The sequence below is a fragment of the Xenopus laevis genome, chromosome 8S (assembly GCF_017654675.1).
Source record: "Xenopus laevis strain J_2021 chromosome 8S, Xenopus_laevis_v10.1, whole genome shotgun sequence".
In the NCBI taxonomy this organism is placed as follows: Eukaryota; Metazoa; Chordata; class Amphibia; order Anura; family Pipidae; genus Xenopus; species Xenopus laevis.
Window position 1 is genome coordinate 58,963,709 of NC_054386.1, and position 17,401 is coordinate 58,981,109.

Sequence of the window (17,401 nt, forward strand, 5' to 3'; positions counted from 1 at the left end):
TTTGTGCAAGTTAACTCGGTGGTGCTGGTCTTTATTTTGGGAGTGAAAGTTTACAGGCAGAGTGCTGCCCTCAGGAGGATATATAGTGAATAAAGTACCCCCTCTTGTAAAATATAAGGATATTATAAGCTACCGAGGAGTTTCATGACCATATAAAAACACGAGGCCGAAGGCCGAAGGCCAAGCCCTCTGCTCCCTAAACCAAAAAAAACAAAATTCAGTAAGAACACATATGGAAGTAACACATATTCACATAAACATAAAGACGATCCTACCTTTTTTAGGTATTTGTAAAAGGAAATGGTAAAAATATCTTTTCTATGATACAACAATTCTAGATTATACTTATAGTCTTGTTGTGACCTGCTCTTCCTGGCCATCTTTCCACTTATTGATTAGGAGGTCACATGTCTCACCCCAAGAGTCAAAAACATCTTCTGTTGAGTCTATAAGCCTGGTATTAGAAGAGCAGAGGTTGGAAGCACAGTTTAAAGAGTTGGTACAAATAGGAGGATTCTCATTGCATTGTCCAACAAGGCTCCCATCATGACTCACCTCATTGAGGTTAGTTTCACTTACAGACCGCTCTGTCTCTTGGCCAGTTTGGGTATGTTGTGAGTCATGCCACATAGCGTGAGGCTGGACAAGCCCATCTGAAATGGTATATACTGGTTCAGACACTGGTTCTGTCACATGCCCATTCATTTTGGAAAATAGTAGACCCAGTCTTTTAAAGGACTCCTTCTTAGAACTTGAAAGCCTTTGGACCTTGTTACCATTCCGGATAAAGGAGTGCTTACTAATGCCATTACTCTTTGGTGCATCCTCCACTGTTTCAATCCCAGACATTGTCTTAATCAATGCTGATACATTAAAATCCTTTTTTTTGTTGGCTGTGCTAAAAGAAACACTTTTTGCCTTGGGACGCTCTTCTGTCATCTCATCTTTTTGAGACACCTCAGTGCTGCTGGTGGAGTAGCTTCTTCGGGGTGGCTTACGATTTCCTAAGAGATCGAGCACTTCATATCGAAAGCTGGAGATGTCCTGTTTCAGTTCCTAAAACAGAAGAAAGTATGTTATCACAAGTAATTTACCTCTTAGTAACTCATTTAGCTCTGTGGTGTGACTGACCATCATTTTCATAATATCTTTAACATATGATTTGCTCATTACCCAATTTAATCATTAAATGTAAAACCCAAAGGTTATCATACAAAAGTCAATGTATTATTATAACAGTAGTATGAGCTTCTACTCTGGATCAACTAGCAGTTAGGCAGGTTAAAATAGAGTTTAAAGGTTAAACTTGATGGACGTGTGTCTCTTTTTCAACCTAACTTACTATGTTACTATCTTGACGCTTGTAATAAAAAGTTCTTATGAAAACAAGGTTTTTGAGGTTTTTGGATTCTTCATATTCTTTTCACATTTTCTCTCATTCTCTCTTTATATATCAAGTTATTTGACATTTGTGGTTTAATGAAATCTTGTTTTTTTTTGTAGTTTTAAAAACCTCTACAATCGTTCAAGAGCATGATGATTTATGCGAAGAAGCCTATTTATCAAAATTATTATTTTTTCATTCAAATAAAGTCTTAATTCTACCAATGCAAATCTTTGCTTTTTTATTACAAAATTAGAATCTAAAAACTCAAACGCATTGTATTTGTATTTTACTCCCATGGGTCTATACTTTATAATAATAATAAATTGTTTAAATTGTGCCAACGACATTGACTCCTACATAAACTTGCAAGCTTTTACATGACGAAGTTTTACCTTTGTGATTAACAAATTTTTGTGCTTAAAAAATGTTGGACCCTAATTTGAATTCATGTGTTTTAGAACAAAAAAAATGTTGGAATTGATATAAAAATGTGAACATTTGATAAATCAGGTTTACACACTGTGTATGTGCAGTATAGAAAAGTGAGCCCCAAGCTTACAACAGAATCTTGAAGCACACCCAAAAGAACGGTCTTTAAATATAAATAGACTTTTTAAAAGCATTTAGTGCATGACGACTTACTGATTTAAAGAAAAACTATACCCCCAAATAATATAGGTCATAAAAATATCTTGCATAAAACAGCATAATTTATATTAAATATTTCTATAATATTATTTTATTTTTAGTAGAAGTTTTTATTTTTAGTAGGAGTTCTATCCTAAATAGAAAATTGCCATTTTAAGAAACAAGGGATCCTATGATTCATGGTGCACACAAACAAACCAAATAAATCACATGTCATGTCACATAAGCCAATTTAACAGAAAAAGTTCTGTCTTTTTGTCACATATCTTCTTCCTGGTACAGTTAGAGCTGCAGTATTTCTGGTCAGGTGATCTCTGAGGGAGTGCAGAGATTATCATGAAATGGGGGCACAAGGAACAGCTGTAAAAGGGCAATATTTACTTAAATATACCAGTTTGGAAAGATTTTTTCAATATGCCATTTAATATGATGTAAACCATCCGTTGCGTTAATATTTATTTTGGGGGGTATAGTTTTCCATTAACACATAGTTTGTATGCCCAGAAGCCTGCTAATTATAAAAACTTTGCTTAATTTGCATCAAGTTTAATAGTATCAAAGACCGATAATAATAGCAATGCACTCTGGAAACCTCTGCAACTATATCAACTGTATATTGTTAAATTATGATGAGGGGATTATATGCATCAAGATAAATATTTTCCAGGGGGTCTAAAACAAGTATATGCATGACATAGGGCAGTAACTCATAGTAAGCAGAGAAACATGAAAGTGCATTTCTTAAAATGTGTAGCTTTATACCAACTTGGAGAGAATGTTTTAGACAGCAGGCATAATTCAAGGATGAGAATCAGTAATTCAGGCCACAGCAGAGTACTTAAAAAGGCCTTGGATTTAAGGTGGAGGAATAATAGAAAATAATAAGGAAGGCACAACCCTGGTGAATATAGTAATGCTAGAGTTCCAGTGGGTAGGAAGTTAGTGTCGGAAGAGGTGTCAATACAGATTAAATGTTAAATATCTAAATGGTTAAAATGTCAATATTATAACCCCTTGAAAAATAACCACACATACAGTATGAGATGTACAATTTTAAAATTGGGTAGCCCTCAACCCCCTTCCTGCCCCCCCCATGCTTGCTCGCTGCCTTACATGATTATGCTTAGTAACGCTATTTTGTATGTTGGTGCTAAGTACCATGCAGACCCTCTCCCATGTACAGTACAGCTTTACTTGGCCAATTCTCTGGGGGCCCATTACAGTTAGATACTACAATGTATCAGACTCTCTGGTCTGTCCTGGTCAGGGCGTCAACTAAATTCCATGCAGTTTAACTGTCTAGAACTCTGTTTTTGTCTGTGTACTACAATGCAAAGACCTGATTATGCCATATTTTTTTCTATGCCAGTGCTTGACACCCAGCAAGAAATGAATAATACATATGGTATAAAATGACCTGCCTCATAATTTCTGCTAAATGTAGTAGCTTCTCAACAAGCAGCACTATGGATGAATCCTGTCTTGGGTTTAATTCTGGGACCTCCTGGTGCTCATCCTAACCACCAGGCCAGGAGAGCAGTCAGCAAGTTCCCATTTGCTCTTCTGCTTGGTCTTAGCTTTAGCCATTATACCCCAGCATCCTTATTGGTGGGTTGGGGTTAGCCAATCAGAGCTGACCCTGACCCATATAAGGCCAGCCCTCCTCACAACCAGTCCCTGAGCATTGGTTTTACTGACCATATAGGCATAGTCCCTAGCTCTGTTTTTCTGCTCTGGCCTCGGACTGTACCTTGCCCTTACCTTACCTTGTCTAATTTCTATCCTTCTCCAGCCCTTTCTGTCCAGTCCTGCCTCTACACCCTCATCGCCCTGATCCTGTCATTTTCTCTCTGTTTTCTGTGTGCACAAACAGCTCCAACCTACCTCTGTCTCTTCAGCGCCCACTACCTATCCCTGACAGATCCATGGCTTACTTGCTAGGTATTGTACAATGTACAATCTCATGGCCTATTTTTGAACTTGTTGAAAAGCTATGTTATCGGATAGCCTTTGATTTTGTCTATTTCTGAACTGGCTCTTTTGTTCTATATAGGATACAGTTTGCATGCAATACAAAAAGCAAGGGGAACAAAATTCGTTCTCAGTGTACACAACCTGGGAATAACTGTGAGATTCTACTTAAGCCAAAATCTCCCGGAAGCCACTCATACAATTTGCACATACAGATTTGTATCCCAAGGCTGTGTAAGAGGCTGCTGGAAGTGTTGAAATATGTAATGTAGAGAAGCAAAGTCAAATCGCAATGGAAAATATGTGACATCTCTTTTACTAGGTGTTGGGATACAATAATGTTCAATTTTGAAAATTCTGAATGAGCTTTGAGAAAAATAATTGACAAGGGCAGAATAACACAGTGCTTAGCTGCTAAAAAAAAACAAATAAGAACCACCAAAAATATTAAATTTTTGGCTAAAGGATTGCCATCAATACAATGTAAAGTCTCAATGTGAGGTGGATATAATTTCATGGTCCTTAAATACCATCAAATGTTCATCGTGCCTTTTTAAATGGGTGGGTACCTAGGACCCATTTTTTTCTCATAACGTGACTTGTTCTCTTACCACACCCTCTAGCATTTGAAATGATTATCTGCCCATTGTTCAGCCAGTTAGGGTTAATAGAATTTGGAGTAAATGATTGCCAATTGAAGGAAGTTGTAGTATTTCTTTCTACAGCTGGTCAATACCATATGTTAGCTAAGTACAAATATATATGTTAAGTTTTGGGTAGCCAAGAATGAGTAGAGTATAACAGTGCTTTATTAGCAGAGCCATTTTACAACAGTAAGTTTCACTTTTAAGCTGTCAGGAAGTATGCACAGTATAAGTCTGGGCACAGTGAGATATACAGGCCATTTGTATAAACACCACATATTCCCCCTATAGTAGGAAAGCATTTGGGCAAATGTAATAAACAACAACAATGCATCTTAAAGCAATAATATACATTATTCACATCACATAGTCCTGGATCCATGCAGGTAGTTTTCTGATTCTCTCAGTGCGCCTTATAGGTTCACTTTTCAGGCCTATTGCAGTTAACATCAGGAGTAGGAAAATGTCCTTCATCAAATGGAGCTACTCCAAAATCATATCTAACAGGAGCAAGACGAATTGCATTCCATATGCGTCCATCAGACAGTTCATATGTGTATGGTCCTCGCTGGAGTCTTACATCAAGTGGCGTAGTAAATTTAGATTGTCCTTGTTTCAGTATTCCTGGTTTCTTAATTCTGACTAAAGATCCAGGCTGAAAGTGCACTTCTCTGGCACTACGTTTTCTGTCAGTATAAGCCTTACATTTGGCTTGTTGACGTTTCACAATATCAGCAGAAGATGATTTTGTAGGCACAGTATTTTGTGGAAGTTTGGTGTCTGCAACACGTAACTTAGTGCGCATCTGTCTGCCATGTAATAATTCAGCAGGAGATGAGTGGGTTGTTGCATGGCACGTTGCTCTGTAGTTATGTAGGAACTCTGTTGTAAATACTTTCCAAGATTTCCCAGTAAGATTTGCTGTCTGTAATGCTTCTTTCAGACTTCTGTTGAATCGCTCAATTTCTCCATTTGCTTGTGGGTAATACACTGAAGATTTCCTATGCACAATATTCCTCTCTCTCGGAAAGGATTCAAACTCATATGAGACAAACTGTGGTCCGTTGTCTGATATTAACTATTTTGGATTACCTTCTCTGCTGAAGACTGTAGACAGAAATGTTATTACTGTAGCTGATGTTATATGAGAAACAAATGCAATTTCAGGCCATTTACTGTAATAGTCTATCAAGGTTATAGCAAATCTACAGTCTATAGGAGCATCTGCAAAAGGACCGACAATATCAATAGCAAGTTTTTCCCATGCTGAATCAGGAAATGGTACTGGTTTTACATCTAGTCTCTTGTGTACAAGGTTCTTTGCACAACCCAGTGAAGTGTTGCTTTGTGGTGAAATATTAGACACTGGCTGTGTGGCAGGCACTGGCGTTGTAGTAATGAGACCATTAACTAATTGTAGGTTTAATGCAGCAAAGAGATCCCTTCCAAGTATAGCAGTACCCTTATTCACAATGTAAAAGTCAAATTTTGCAGTATTTGATTCAAATTGTACAGTCACTGGCAAGCAACCAAGCACAGGGATTGGATCCTTTAAGTAACTGACCAGTTTCAGGGCAGGTGCAACAAGCGGATCTTTTGCAGGACATGTAACATGATTTGCAGTGTGTTGTGTTGAACCACAGCGAAAGCAGTATTTTCTATTTGTATTTGCTGTAGGGTTTTGCAGTGTAGGTGAATCCCTTTCCTTAGCACTGTATTGTGCCTGTGACTGTGCATTATTAGGCCACAGTGTTGAATTCACAGTCTTTACATTCCCAACAGTTCCCTGACAGAGTTTTAGCCTCTGCCATTGTTGTTTTAATTTTTCTAGCAACTGTAATAGCCTTTGCAAGGGTTAAATCCTGCTCTAGGAGCAGTCTCTCTCTAATGTGAGGTAAATTTGTTTTTTCCACTATTTGGCCTCTTAGCATTTCATCTGTTAGATTCCCAAACTCACAGGTAACAACCAGCTCTCTCAAAACTGCTACAAATTGTCCAGTGGATTCGCCATTACGTTGTCCACGTTGCCGGAATTTATATTTTTTAGCAACCACATTTACTCTTGGCACGATAAAGTTCTTTATAGCAGTAAGAGCAGTTTCATAAGTATCATCAGGTAATGGTAATGTATAGAATATACGCTGTCCCTCTGCTCCCAGGCAGTGAATAAGTAAAGTACGCTTTCTAGCCGCAGAAATTTCCCCTTGGTCAGCAGCAATAATGTAATTTTCAAACATACGGATCCAAGCAGTAAAAGGTATTGTAGGCTCACCAGGGTTTGGAAGAAAAGGTGCAGGCTGCTGCAGAGATAGAAGATCCATCTCGTCGTCAATCTGTTATATTTTGGGTAGCCAAGGATGAGTAGAGTATAACAGTGCTTTATTAGCAGATTTATGCAGCCATTTTACAACAGTAACTTTCACTTTTAAACTGTCAGGAAGTATGCACAGAATAAGTCTGGACACAGTGACATCTACAGGCCATTTGTATAAACACCACTATATATAGAGAGCTTAGTTTTTAGGATAGCATTAGTTAAGCATCTCTTTATGACTTTAGTAAACTAGGTTTATTAAGGAATCTTAAAATGAACAAATGTGCATTGATTATTCTAATGTATTTAGTTCAATATTTTTCTGTTTATTAAACCTTAAAATGTTTTTAAAAGGTTTTAACAAATTTAAACATTTTATCAAACCTGGTACCTGTTTCCATTTATCAGATTGTGTTCAACTCCATTCTGAACTAAGGAGTTATTGTGCACATTGCTTAGAAGTAGCATTCAGAACTATCATTTGTCCAAATCCCCAACGTATAACCATTGGAGAGAAAAAGGATTCAAATCATTTAGAAAGCAGACAAACCTGGGAGAAAAAGATGAGCCTTCCCGAGATTACTATCTATGCATTTATGTAGAGCTATTGATCTACATGATGAGCTGTACTCAAGAAGTTATTTGACTTTTCCTCCAAGATACTATGAGCTCACTTGTGGCTTAACCAGATATTTTCCCTCTGTCCTTAAAGGGGTTGTTCACCTTTGAGTTAACAATTTGCAATTGATTTTTATTATTTGTGGTTTTTGCATTATTTTATTCAGCAGCTCTCCAGTCCAAATTACCCTAGCAACCAGCATTGATTTTACTGAGGGACTGGAATATGAATAGGAGAGGCCTGAAAAGAAAGATGAGTAATAAAAAGTAGCAATAACAATATATTTGTAGCCTTACAGAGCTTTTTGGATGGGGTCAGTGACCCCCATTTGAATGCTGGAAAAATGCAGAAGAAGAAGGCAAATAATGGAAAAACTATAGAAAATAAATAATAAATACCAGTTGAAAAGTTGCTTGGAGTTGGCCATTCTATAACATACTAGCAGTTAACTATCCATAGAACACTGCCTGTTTCAGTGCTTTTGGCTTTTGTCTCAAGAGGAAACTTATCCCTAATATTATCCCTGAAGTAAACTAAAAGGTGGGGTCCATTATCCCACCACTCCAGGGTATGTTATCTGGAAGGCCATTTCCCATAGGTTCTATTTTTATCAAATAATTTATATTTTAAAAATTATTTCCTTTCTTATTTCTCTGTGATAATATAAAACAGTACCATGTACTTGATCTCAACTAAGATATCATGCATCTATATTGGTGGCAAAACAATCCTATTAGGTTTATTTAATGTTTAAAAGATTTTATAGTAGACTTAATGTATGGAGGTCCATATTACGGTAAAATACAGTACCCCAGGTCCTGAGCATTCACGATAACAGGTCCCATACCTGTAAAAACAGTTTTATTGTATTCTGATATTGAACACATTTTATGGCCAGAAGTATCTGGACATCTAATTTGAAATATCATGTCTAAGTTGGAACAGTTCCAAACTGTATTTTTCTTACTTTGAAGTTTTCTTCTGTCAGCCCTTCGTTGGTCTTGGAATTTCTAATCATTGCAGCGACATATCGTTTTACCAGATTTCTGATAACTTCCTAGAATATCGGAGAGAATAAGTTAAGAACTAAGTTCAGGAACAGTAAAACGCAAGGTCAGTTTCAGGGTAGTGAAGTATTTTGATCATATCCTAGAGCAATAACAGGGTCTCCATGAGGAAAAAAAATTGTTGTGTAGCTATTGTTAAATGTTTTCTAGTGAATACATTAGGGGTGGTGAGCCTGAGGGCCTCCAAGTGTTATACTACAACTCAAATCACTCTCTGGCTATTGTGAGAGCTGTAAGGTGTAGTGCAACAATAGCTGATGTTGCAGTTTGGCTAGTTCTTATTTACTTTCTATTAATATTTTGATCGCCAAAGTTAGGCAGACTTTATTAGACAGCTCTTGCTGACTGCCAGCAGTGATATCCTTATCTATCTATTTGTGCTCAAAGGATAATAATGGTACATTATTATCAGCCTGTAATAACCATTCCATGAATATACTGGCCATTTTCTTTCAGTTCAAACATTTTGGTCTGTTTTACTCAAATGACCAATCTTTCTTATCAACAATATCATCTGCTAGAATTTGTTTTTAATTGCTTTCTTGTTCTGTTACAATTATTTGTCATTTAAATGATCTCTGTGCAATTAAATCAGTTTTAACTGAAAGCTGGCTGTTATGGGTGAGAGTTGGCTCGTAGGAATTGCTTGCTTTGGAACTGTTCAGTTGTCAGCAAGCACTTGTATTGTGTGTTCATGGAAGCCCCATACATAACAAACATGCCTTAACGGGGAAGTAAAGTCTAAAATAGAAAAAGGCTAGAAATGCTGTATTTTGTATACTAAACATAAACATGAACTTATTGCACCACAAGCCTAATCAAATAATAAACTTTCTCCAACTCTGCAGAACCAGTGGCTGCAGCAAAATAATCCTCCAAATATAATCCCAGTTTATCTGTCTAAATCTGGCTCCATGATCTTTGTCCCTGCAGCTGGAGTTGGAAACAGTAAAGGGGATGTAAAGGCAAAAATACAAATACAAATCTTTACACAGTCGCCAACTGTTCTTCAGGGAAACAAACAAAGCTGATTGAGTTCTGCATGACTGGGAATTAAGGTGGGGGCTCCCCCTGCTGTTCATAAGTATGATTGTTTCCCTGCACAGCAACTAGGGACCATCTGACCATTCCTATCCACAGCAGTAAATGAAGGGAGAATTTCACTGCAGACAGTCAGGTTTATTATAAAAATGGTACACAATTTTTAATTAAAGTATATTGGAGATTATTTTTTATTAAAGTAAGTAAAAATGGGATTTTATTTTTTGCCTTTACATGCTTTTTAAACAAATGTACACAGATGCTAAACTGAGAGGCTCTTATCCAAATACATAATAAGATCCAAACACTCATATAGTAAAAAAACAAAGTAAAAAAGAAAAAACAACTTGAGGATAAAAATAAAAAAAATGATCAATAAACTTTTTTTTTATTTTTATCCTCAAGTTGTTTTTTCTTCAAATCCTGTGAGTGCCATCTCCTCCTACCTATATATATATAATCAGCAAAAAGTAGGTTCACTTTAATAAGCATAAGTATAATGTAAGGATGCAAATCTTGAATCTTTCATGAAGGATTTAGCCAAATCACAAATCAAATCTGAACTGAAATGCAAATTAAGGTAAGGAAGTCTGAAAAAGAACCACAAAGAATGCAATTTTCTTTATCTTGTGCCAAGTCATGTGATTTAAGGATTTGTTTTTGCCAGGCACTTTGGTTGAATCCAGGAGGTGAATCTTGGATTTGGTGCATCCCTAATAACATGAAAATATTTTTTTGTATTTTAAAATTCATTTTTTATTTTAACAAATACCCATTTTGAGTACATGATTAAAGAGATTAGAAGGAACATTAGGGGCAGGCTCTGTTCTTGCTCTACAAAAGAGTTGTGGTTGGCAAAAAAAAAGGCAAGTGAAGGTAAAGCAGATGTAGCATTGCTTGTGTAGCCTGGCATGTAAATGTAAATTCAGCACTATGTGTAAGCAGTATGTCTGATTGCAAAGTATTACACTGAAGCCCTGTGGCATGTCACTCATGTATAGGGTTACCACCTGTCCAGTATTTTACCGGCCTGACCGATAAAAATAGTACTTGATGCCAATGTCATTAATAGAGAAAAAACAGAATAGTATAGGAAGGCCGGTATTTTTTTCCAAAAAAGCTGGCAACCCTACTCTTGCAGTGCAGCAAATCGCCTGTGCTTTCATTATTTTGTATAAGGAACACTTGTTTTAAACTTCTCTGTGGAATTCATATAGCCTGCTAGTCACTAGATACATTTAATACAGTGTTACCCTATTAAAAATAAACACTTTCCCTGTCGCAGTTTATGAGCTACTTCAGCACTTCCAAGCTATTTCTCCCATTCAGTCTTTAACATTTGGATGTTCATGATGAATTAAAAGCAAAGCCAATCACTGAACTGCCGTCGGTAGAGCAACCTGACAAGATTTTGATAGTGTTGACCTTCTCATAAAAGGTCCAAATTGTGAATCACTGACATCTGCTGAGGAAGCCATACATATTTTATTTAGGGATGAGCGCAGAATGCCTGATTGTCTCAACCAGTGACAGAATGTACTGTAAGCAGCAGGTCTAATCCTACTTGTCACAAGTGGTTTCAATCAAATGTTGCCAAGAAGACAGGGTTGTAATCATGTAACAGAGCACAGCTTACCTGGTAATGTTGATTCTGAATCAGGTTGTCAGCGTGCCGTTCCTGAAATTAAAAATACAAACGTAAAAAAAAGGCAAACCTCATTATTGCCACTCAACTTAATGAGGTCCCCTGCAGACTATAAAAAAGGAACCCTCTATCTAAGAAATCTGCCAAAAACGCTTCTAAATTAATAAATCATAGGCATTAAAATGTTGATCTTATCTTACTGTAAAGGTCTTCAGGTTTTCGTGCTGCTTTTGAATGTCGTCTTCTGAGTTCTTGCCCAGGCAGAGTGTATAGCGGATCCATTTGCAGAAGTACCAGATGGACTTTGGGCTGGCAATGATGTTAAAAGGAGGAGGCATTGTCGCACCTTCATCAAAATAACTCATCCATAGCTTAGTCCTAGCAAATTTCCATTCAATATCAGCATGATCCTGTGAGAGCAATGATATAACATGGGTAAGCATAAGTATTCTCTGTATTGTATTTAGCTCATATATAATTGCTAATTTAATGCAGATCTGTTTTGTTCTGAGATATTATAGTACAGGTACAGGATCCATTATATTGAAACCTGATATTCAGAATTATTATCCAAATAATTGAATTTTTTAAAAATGATTTCCTTTCTGTTTGCAATAATAAAACGGTACATTGTACTTGATCCCAACTAAGATATAATTAATTAATCCTTCTTAGAAGCAAAAACAGCCTATTGGGTTTATTTAATGTTTAAATGATTTTCTAGTAGACTTGGGGGCAGATTTACATATGGTCGAATATCGAGGGTTAATTAATCCTCGATATTCGACTGGCGAATGTAAATCCTTCGACTTCGAATATCGAAGTCGAAGGATTTACCGTAAATAGTTCGATCGAACGGATGGATTTTAATCCGTCGATCGAACGATTTTTCTTCGACTAAAAAATGGTTAGAAAGCCTATGGGGATCTTCCCCATAACAACATTGCACCTCGGTAGGTTTTAGGTGGCGAAGTAGGGGGTCTAAGTTTTTTTTAAAGAAACAGTACTTAGACTATCGAATGGTCAAATATTCAAACGATTTTTAGTTTGAATCGTTCGATTCCAAGTCAAGTCGTAGCCAATTCGATGGTCGAAGTAGCCAAAAAAAAAATTCTAAATTCAAAGTTTTTTTTATTCTATTCCTTCGCTCGAACTAAGTGAATCTGCCCCTTAATCTATGAAGATCCAAATTACAGAAAGATCTGTTATCTGGAAAACCCCAGATCCCAAAGCATTCTGGATAACAGGTCCAATACCTGTATTTTTTCCAAGAATACACATATAGGGAGAGATTATTCTTTTTAAATGGATATAAAACTTTTATTTTTGGTCAAAGTTTAGCTCATTCAATAACCTTGCCTAAATAGACAGACTTCATTCTCAAGAAAACTTTGCTTAAAGTGAACTTTTAGGGGTAGATTTACATACGGTTTGAATGTGAGATTTATCACACCTCATGTAGAATTTAATGACAGAGGTCCGTAGAACCATTTAATGATGTTAATTGCCTTCCTGACTTTCAAGTTTTTTTTCAGAGGAAAACTCTATTTAAATTCGATTCGGATTTTCGGGTCGTTCCCATTTGATTGAATTTTAGACATTCATGTTTTTCTTAAATAACCTCCCATTTGAGTTGTGAGTAAATTCCAATTTAAAAAAAAATTCACATAACTTCAAAATTCGACCTCTGATAAATAACCCCCCTAATATGGGGTAGGGAGCAGTTTTCTAATAATATTTCTTAATTGGTTGCTAAGGTCAATGTCCATGACAACCAGACAGCTTTCTGCAAATATGTAGAATAGGAACCTAAGTAATCAGTGCAAGTTTGATAAATTCTTGAATTTAGCACAAAAAAACCCATAAAATTGCAGCTGTGTTTTTACTCTTTAGCTAAAGATATCATAAGTATATTAAGATAGAAATATGTGGATTTTACCTAAAATCTAGAATGCAATAAGATAAAAAAAAACTGTGGGTTCTCCCCACATTCTATTGTCTAATTCAGACAAAGAAAATTCCCTGTCTATACTGAAAACCGCACCGTAAATACAGCTATAAAAAGGTTTTTTTATGTGCAACAAATTTTGTATATAAAAAAAAATCTGTTCTCTCAGATGACCGATATATTTATTCCATTCTGGAGTAATGAGCACAGCTTGCGCCTCCATATGCTGCAGTCCATAGTTACGGGAATAAAGGCAAAGGTGTAATTTCATAAACCATGGTTGCTCAAGCAAATGAGGTTAGATAAAACAAACTATGCATCAATAAAGATTTGTTTGTTGATGTGTGCACAGGCAATACATGGATATCCATGGATATGGTACATTGTGTGATCTGTAGTGGGGCCGTGGAGGAAGTGGATGTGTTTTGAGTAATGCTGTAAAATGATTATGCTGACAAGCACTCATTGGGAAACACCAGCACTGAGCTGATGGCGCAGTCACACCTTTTCCCTTCCATGCTGAGTACAGATAGAGCTTGTCTAAGAAGCAAGATTCCTACTGGCTTATGAGATCCCTGCAGCCCTCAGACAGATGGCACAATAAGCATTACTGATTTTGTTTTAGGCCTCATACACTTTACACTGTTCAGACTTGTCATCAGACTTATATTAATTAATCATGCCATTTGAGTACATATTGTTTCCAGTTAAATTCAGATGATACAAGTACATATTCCATTACAAAGAGATGCAACTTGTCAGTGATTTGCATCCAGTTCCCAAGAAGTGGTAATTTAATTGTATCTCTGTTTTATATATTCCCCATCACTGGACTGATGACAGACTTGGTCTCCTATGGGCCTTTCTCATAGAAAAAAATCCAGCAGCACACAAGATTGATGCAAGCTTTAATGCCGAGTGCAACGTTTTGGGGCAACGTTTTTGGTCACTTGACAAAAATCAATCCTGTGTGCCATTGGATTTCTTTCCATGGAACTGTTCTTATGAGGCGGCCAGACCTCTACCTTTTAAGCACCAGGTATCTTTACCATTTATTACGTCATGGTGTGCGAGAGCCGAATCTGTTGGAGTCTGTCTCATAACAGCAATGTAATAAATATTATAGGTGTTACATAGGCTTATGGTAGAAATAAGACAAGGTTAAAGAGGTAGTTCATCTTCAAAATAACTTCTACATTATAGTATAGCCTATTCTTGGCAACTTTTCAGTTTTTATTTTTTTATTTATAACCTTTTAATTATTTGCTTTCTGACTCTTCCCAGCTTTCAAATGGGGGTTGCTGACCCAGCAGCCCATAAACTGTTGCTCTGTGATTCTACACTTTTATTGTTACTGTTATGTTTTTGTTACCTATCTTTCTATTTATATTCCAGTTTCATATTCATGGTTTCTAGGATATTTTGGATCCAAGCAAACAGCTGCTGAAATTCCAAGCTGAAGAGCAGCTGAACAAAGAGCTAAATCATTCAACAAACACAAAAAAGCATGAAGACCAATTGCAAATTGTCTCAGAATATCATTTTATACATCCATACCAAAATTTAATTTAAAGGCGAACGACCCCTTTTAATGGAAATGATTTTGGGCTGGAGCCAATAGCACAGCCTCTGGTAGGTCAGTCCAACAAAAGGGATGAAGGCAGTTTGAAGATATATACGATAAGAGGTTACTTGAGTAAAAAGAATATTTGATGCATTCTGTATATCTCTGTAACTGTAGCTATATGCCAGCAAAAAAAGTATGCCCGAAAGGAATATGCCATGCATACAAACTGCTGAATGAGGAATATTTGTTAAGCTGTATAAAAATGAAGCCACTTTCTACACAGCCCATCATGATGTAAAAGTTGACAAATGTGTCCATTTTAGAAGCAGGAATGACTTTGCCAAGTCCATTGAAGTGTAAAGTGTAATGTTTTTGGCATACATTTTAGCTTTACTCTGGTGTTGTGTGCAGAGCTTTTATGGAATTTATGCCAACATTAATGCTTGCTTTCATTTGAAAGGCTGTAACTTGATAAATATATGATTACATTTATTCCAGGTTTTACAGTTTTGTTGGAAAAAAAACCTTCATATTATTATACATATGTCCATTAATATTCATTTACTTTCTGTAAAAAAGTATATATATGGAATATAATAATGGAATATAAACATGATATAGTTTCCTTTTCATGGACTATGGGTACAGTATATTTTTTATATCAGTAAAAGCATAACAGGTTAGCATAACACAGCAGATGTCAGGGAAACAGCGGCCACTTCCTGTGTTCTGCATCAACCAGAAAGGTGTGAAAATCTGAATCTTCTGCTGCTCTGCACTCAGGCCAGTGCTTAAATCAAAACAACAACAGTATGAGTAAAGGGTCCTTTATAAGTTATTGGACAAACCCCCCTCATATTGGGCTTGCAAATATTTTATGGTTTAACCAAAATACAGATATGGGTCCTGTTATCCAGAATGCTCTGGACTTGGGCATATCCAGATAAGCGGAGCCCCTGCCGCAAATGGCTCTAGTGTAAGGGCTCCATGATTTTGATTTAAAACTTGCATTTTACACTAGAGCCTTTGCTCAGTCCAAGATGCACTTTTATGATTTATAAGGGCACATATTTTACAATGTTGCATTGTGGGAAATGCACATTTTTTCCCTGGTGGTGTCTTGTAATTCTGCCTGCCTGGGCCCAATGCTTCCCATTTCCAGAGGCAAAAATATTTCTGACTGGCAGTAAATGAAGTGCAGGCAGGGTGAACTGAAAAGCAAGCAAGCAGATTAGAACTTACTGCAATGAGCTGGTAGGAGTTGTTCATCATAGCTATCAGCATGTTGAGTAACACAACCAATGAGATGACGTTGTATGTTCCAAACATTGTGGCGCCAACAAACTCAGTAAACTCGTGACGTGCTTTAACATTGGTGACATACAAGTTCAGTAGACCAAACACTGACCAAAACAAAGACTGAAGAGTCTCGAAAAGGCTGCAGATGAAGAGAAAAAAGGCTTTAAAGATGTTTAACAAATATAAGTATCTACTGTATTGAGATTTTTGTCTATCATCCCTCCACCTCAGATTGTATATTGCATACAATATGTTTTTATGGTTACACCCCATGTGTTTCCACCCCTAAAATACGTTAGGAGTTTTCATCAGTGGTTTCAAAAAAATCAGGGCTGCAATTTTTCTGTGCTTCTGACAAAGACCCCCTAATGTTTTTTTGTGGTCAAATACGGGATTAATGTGCAACTAAAATTATTTTTACTTATTTGAGTGCCCTGCTGCTATTTTCTTTTGTATTATCTTTAGGATCTTACAGGTGACCCCTGCAGTAAGCACCTCTTAGTGTTTTCTGTATAATTTTGGAGTGTATCACCAAATATATACTTAGTTAAAAACAGGTTTTTCAGCATGACCATGGCAAGTGCATATTTATGCTGTGTATTATGATGTAGGCAGAGCTGTACTGAAATGCTATTGAGCAAAGTCTAAATAAAACGCCTATGAAACAGCAGCAAATGCTAAATAAGAAATACAACAAAAACATATTAGTGTTACACCCAGAGGCATTCTACAAGCTGAACTGGCATTTAATTGACTACTAATGTCGCCATTAGTCAACGGCCGCTATGCGTTGCTCTTTCTTTGATCTCCAAGGCAGAATAGACAGAAGTTTGCACTTCGATCTCATTAAACAGGACCCATTGGAATGGTCAAGATAATAGATACACTGCATAGTTTTATTGTGGAGCTGTGCATTAATCTGCAGCACAAGGACAGGGAAGCACATTCATTTAATACGATACTGAGGCACCAGCTACAGTGATTGCAAGCTGATGGCATTCAAGCTCTATCAATTCTTTCTTGGCCATGCTGATTGTGATGTGGTCATTATTATATTTCAAGCCTTTTCACGAAAAGAGAGAGAGAGAGAGAGAGAGAGAGAGAGAAAGAGAGAGAGAGAGAAATGATTTTTTTTTTAAATGGGGTAAGAGCAAAGAGCAAAAATCAGGAGGACCCATTATGCTTGTGCACTTGCCTGCAATTGTCAATTCTTTTGTATGTGTCCAATCATGTCACAATAAATGGTTTTCT

At 36.7% G+C, this 17,401-nt stretch overlaps 1 protein-coding gene across 1 annotated transcript in view; it reads right to left on the reverse strand.

Moving 5' to 3' along the window:
• Window positions 1-262: 262 nt before the first annotated feature.
• The window catches only part of LOC108700107 (short transient receptor potential channel 5), a 129,563-nt gene continuing 112,424 nt past the window's right edge, over window positions 263-17,401 (reverse strand). The window contains exons 7-11 of the mRNA XM_018232979.2: window positions 16,094-16,289; window positions 11,537-11,746; window positions 11,328-11,369; window positions 8,551-8,640; window positions 263-1,056 (exon numbers count right to left, since the gene is read on the reverse strand). Coding sequence (XP_018088468.1) covers window positions 346-1,056; window positions 8,551-8,640; window positions 11,328-11,369; window positions 11,537-11,746; window positions 16,094-16,289 — 1,249 coding nt within the window. The 3' untranslated portion in view covers window positions 263-345. The remainder of the gene's footprint in view (window positions 1,057-8,550; window positions 8,641-11,327; window positions 11,370-11,536; window positions 11,747-16,093; window positions 16,290-17,401) is intronic.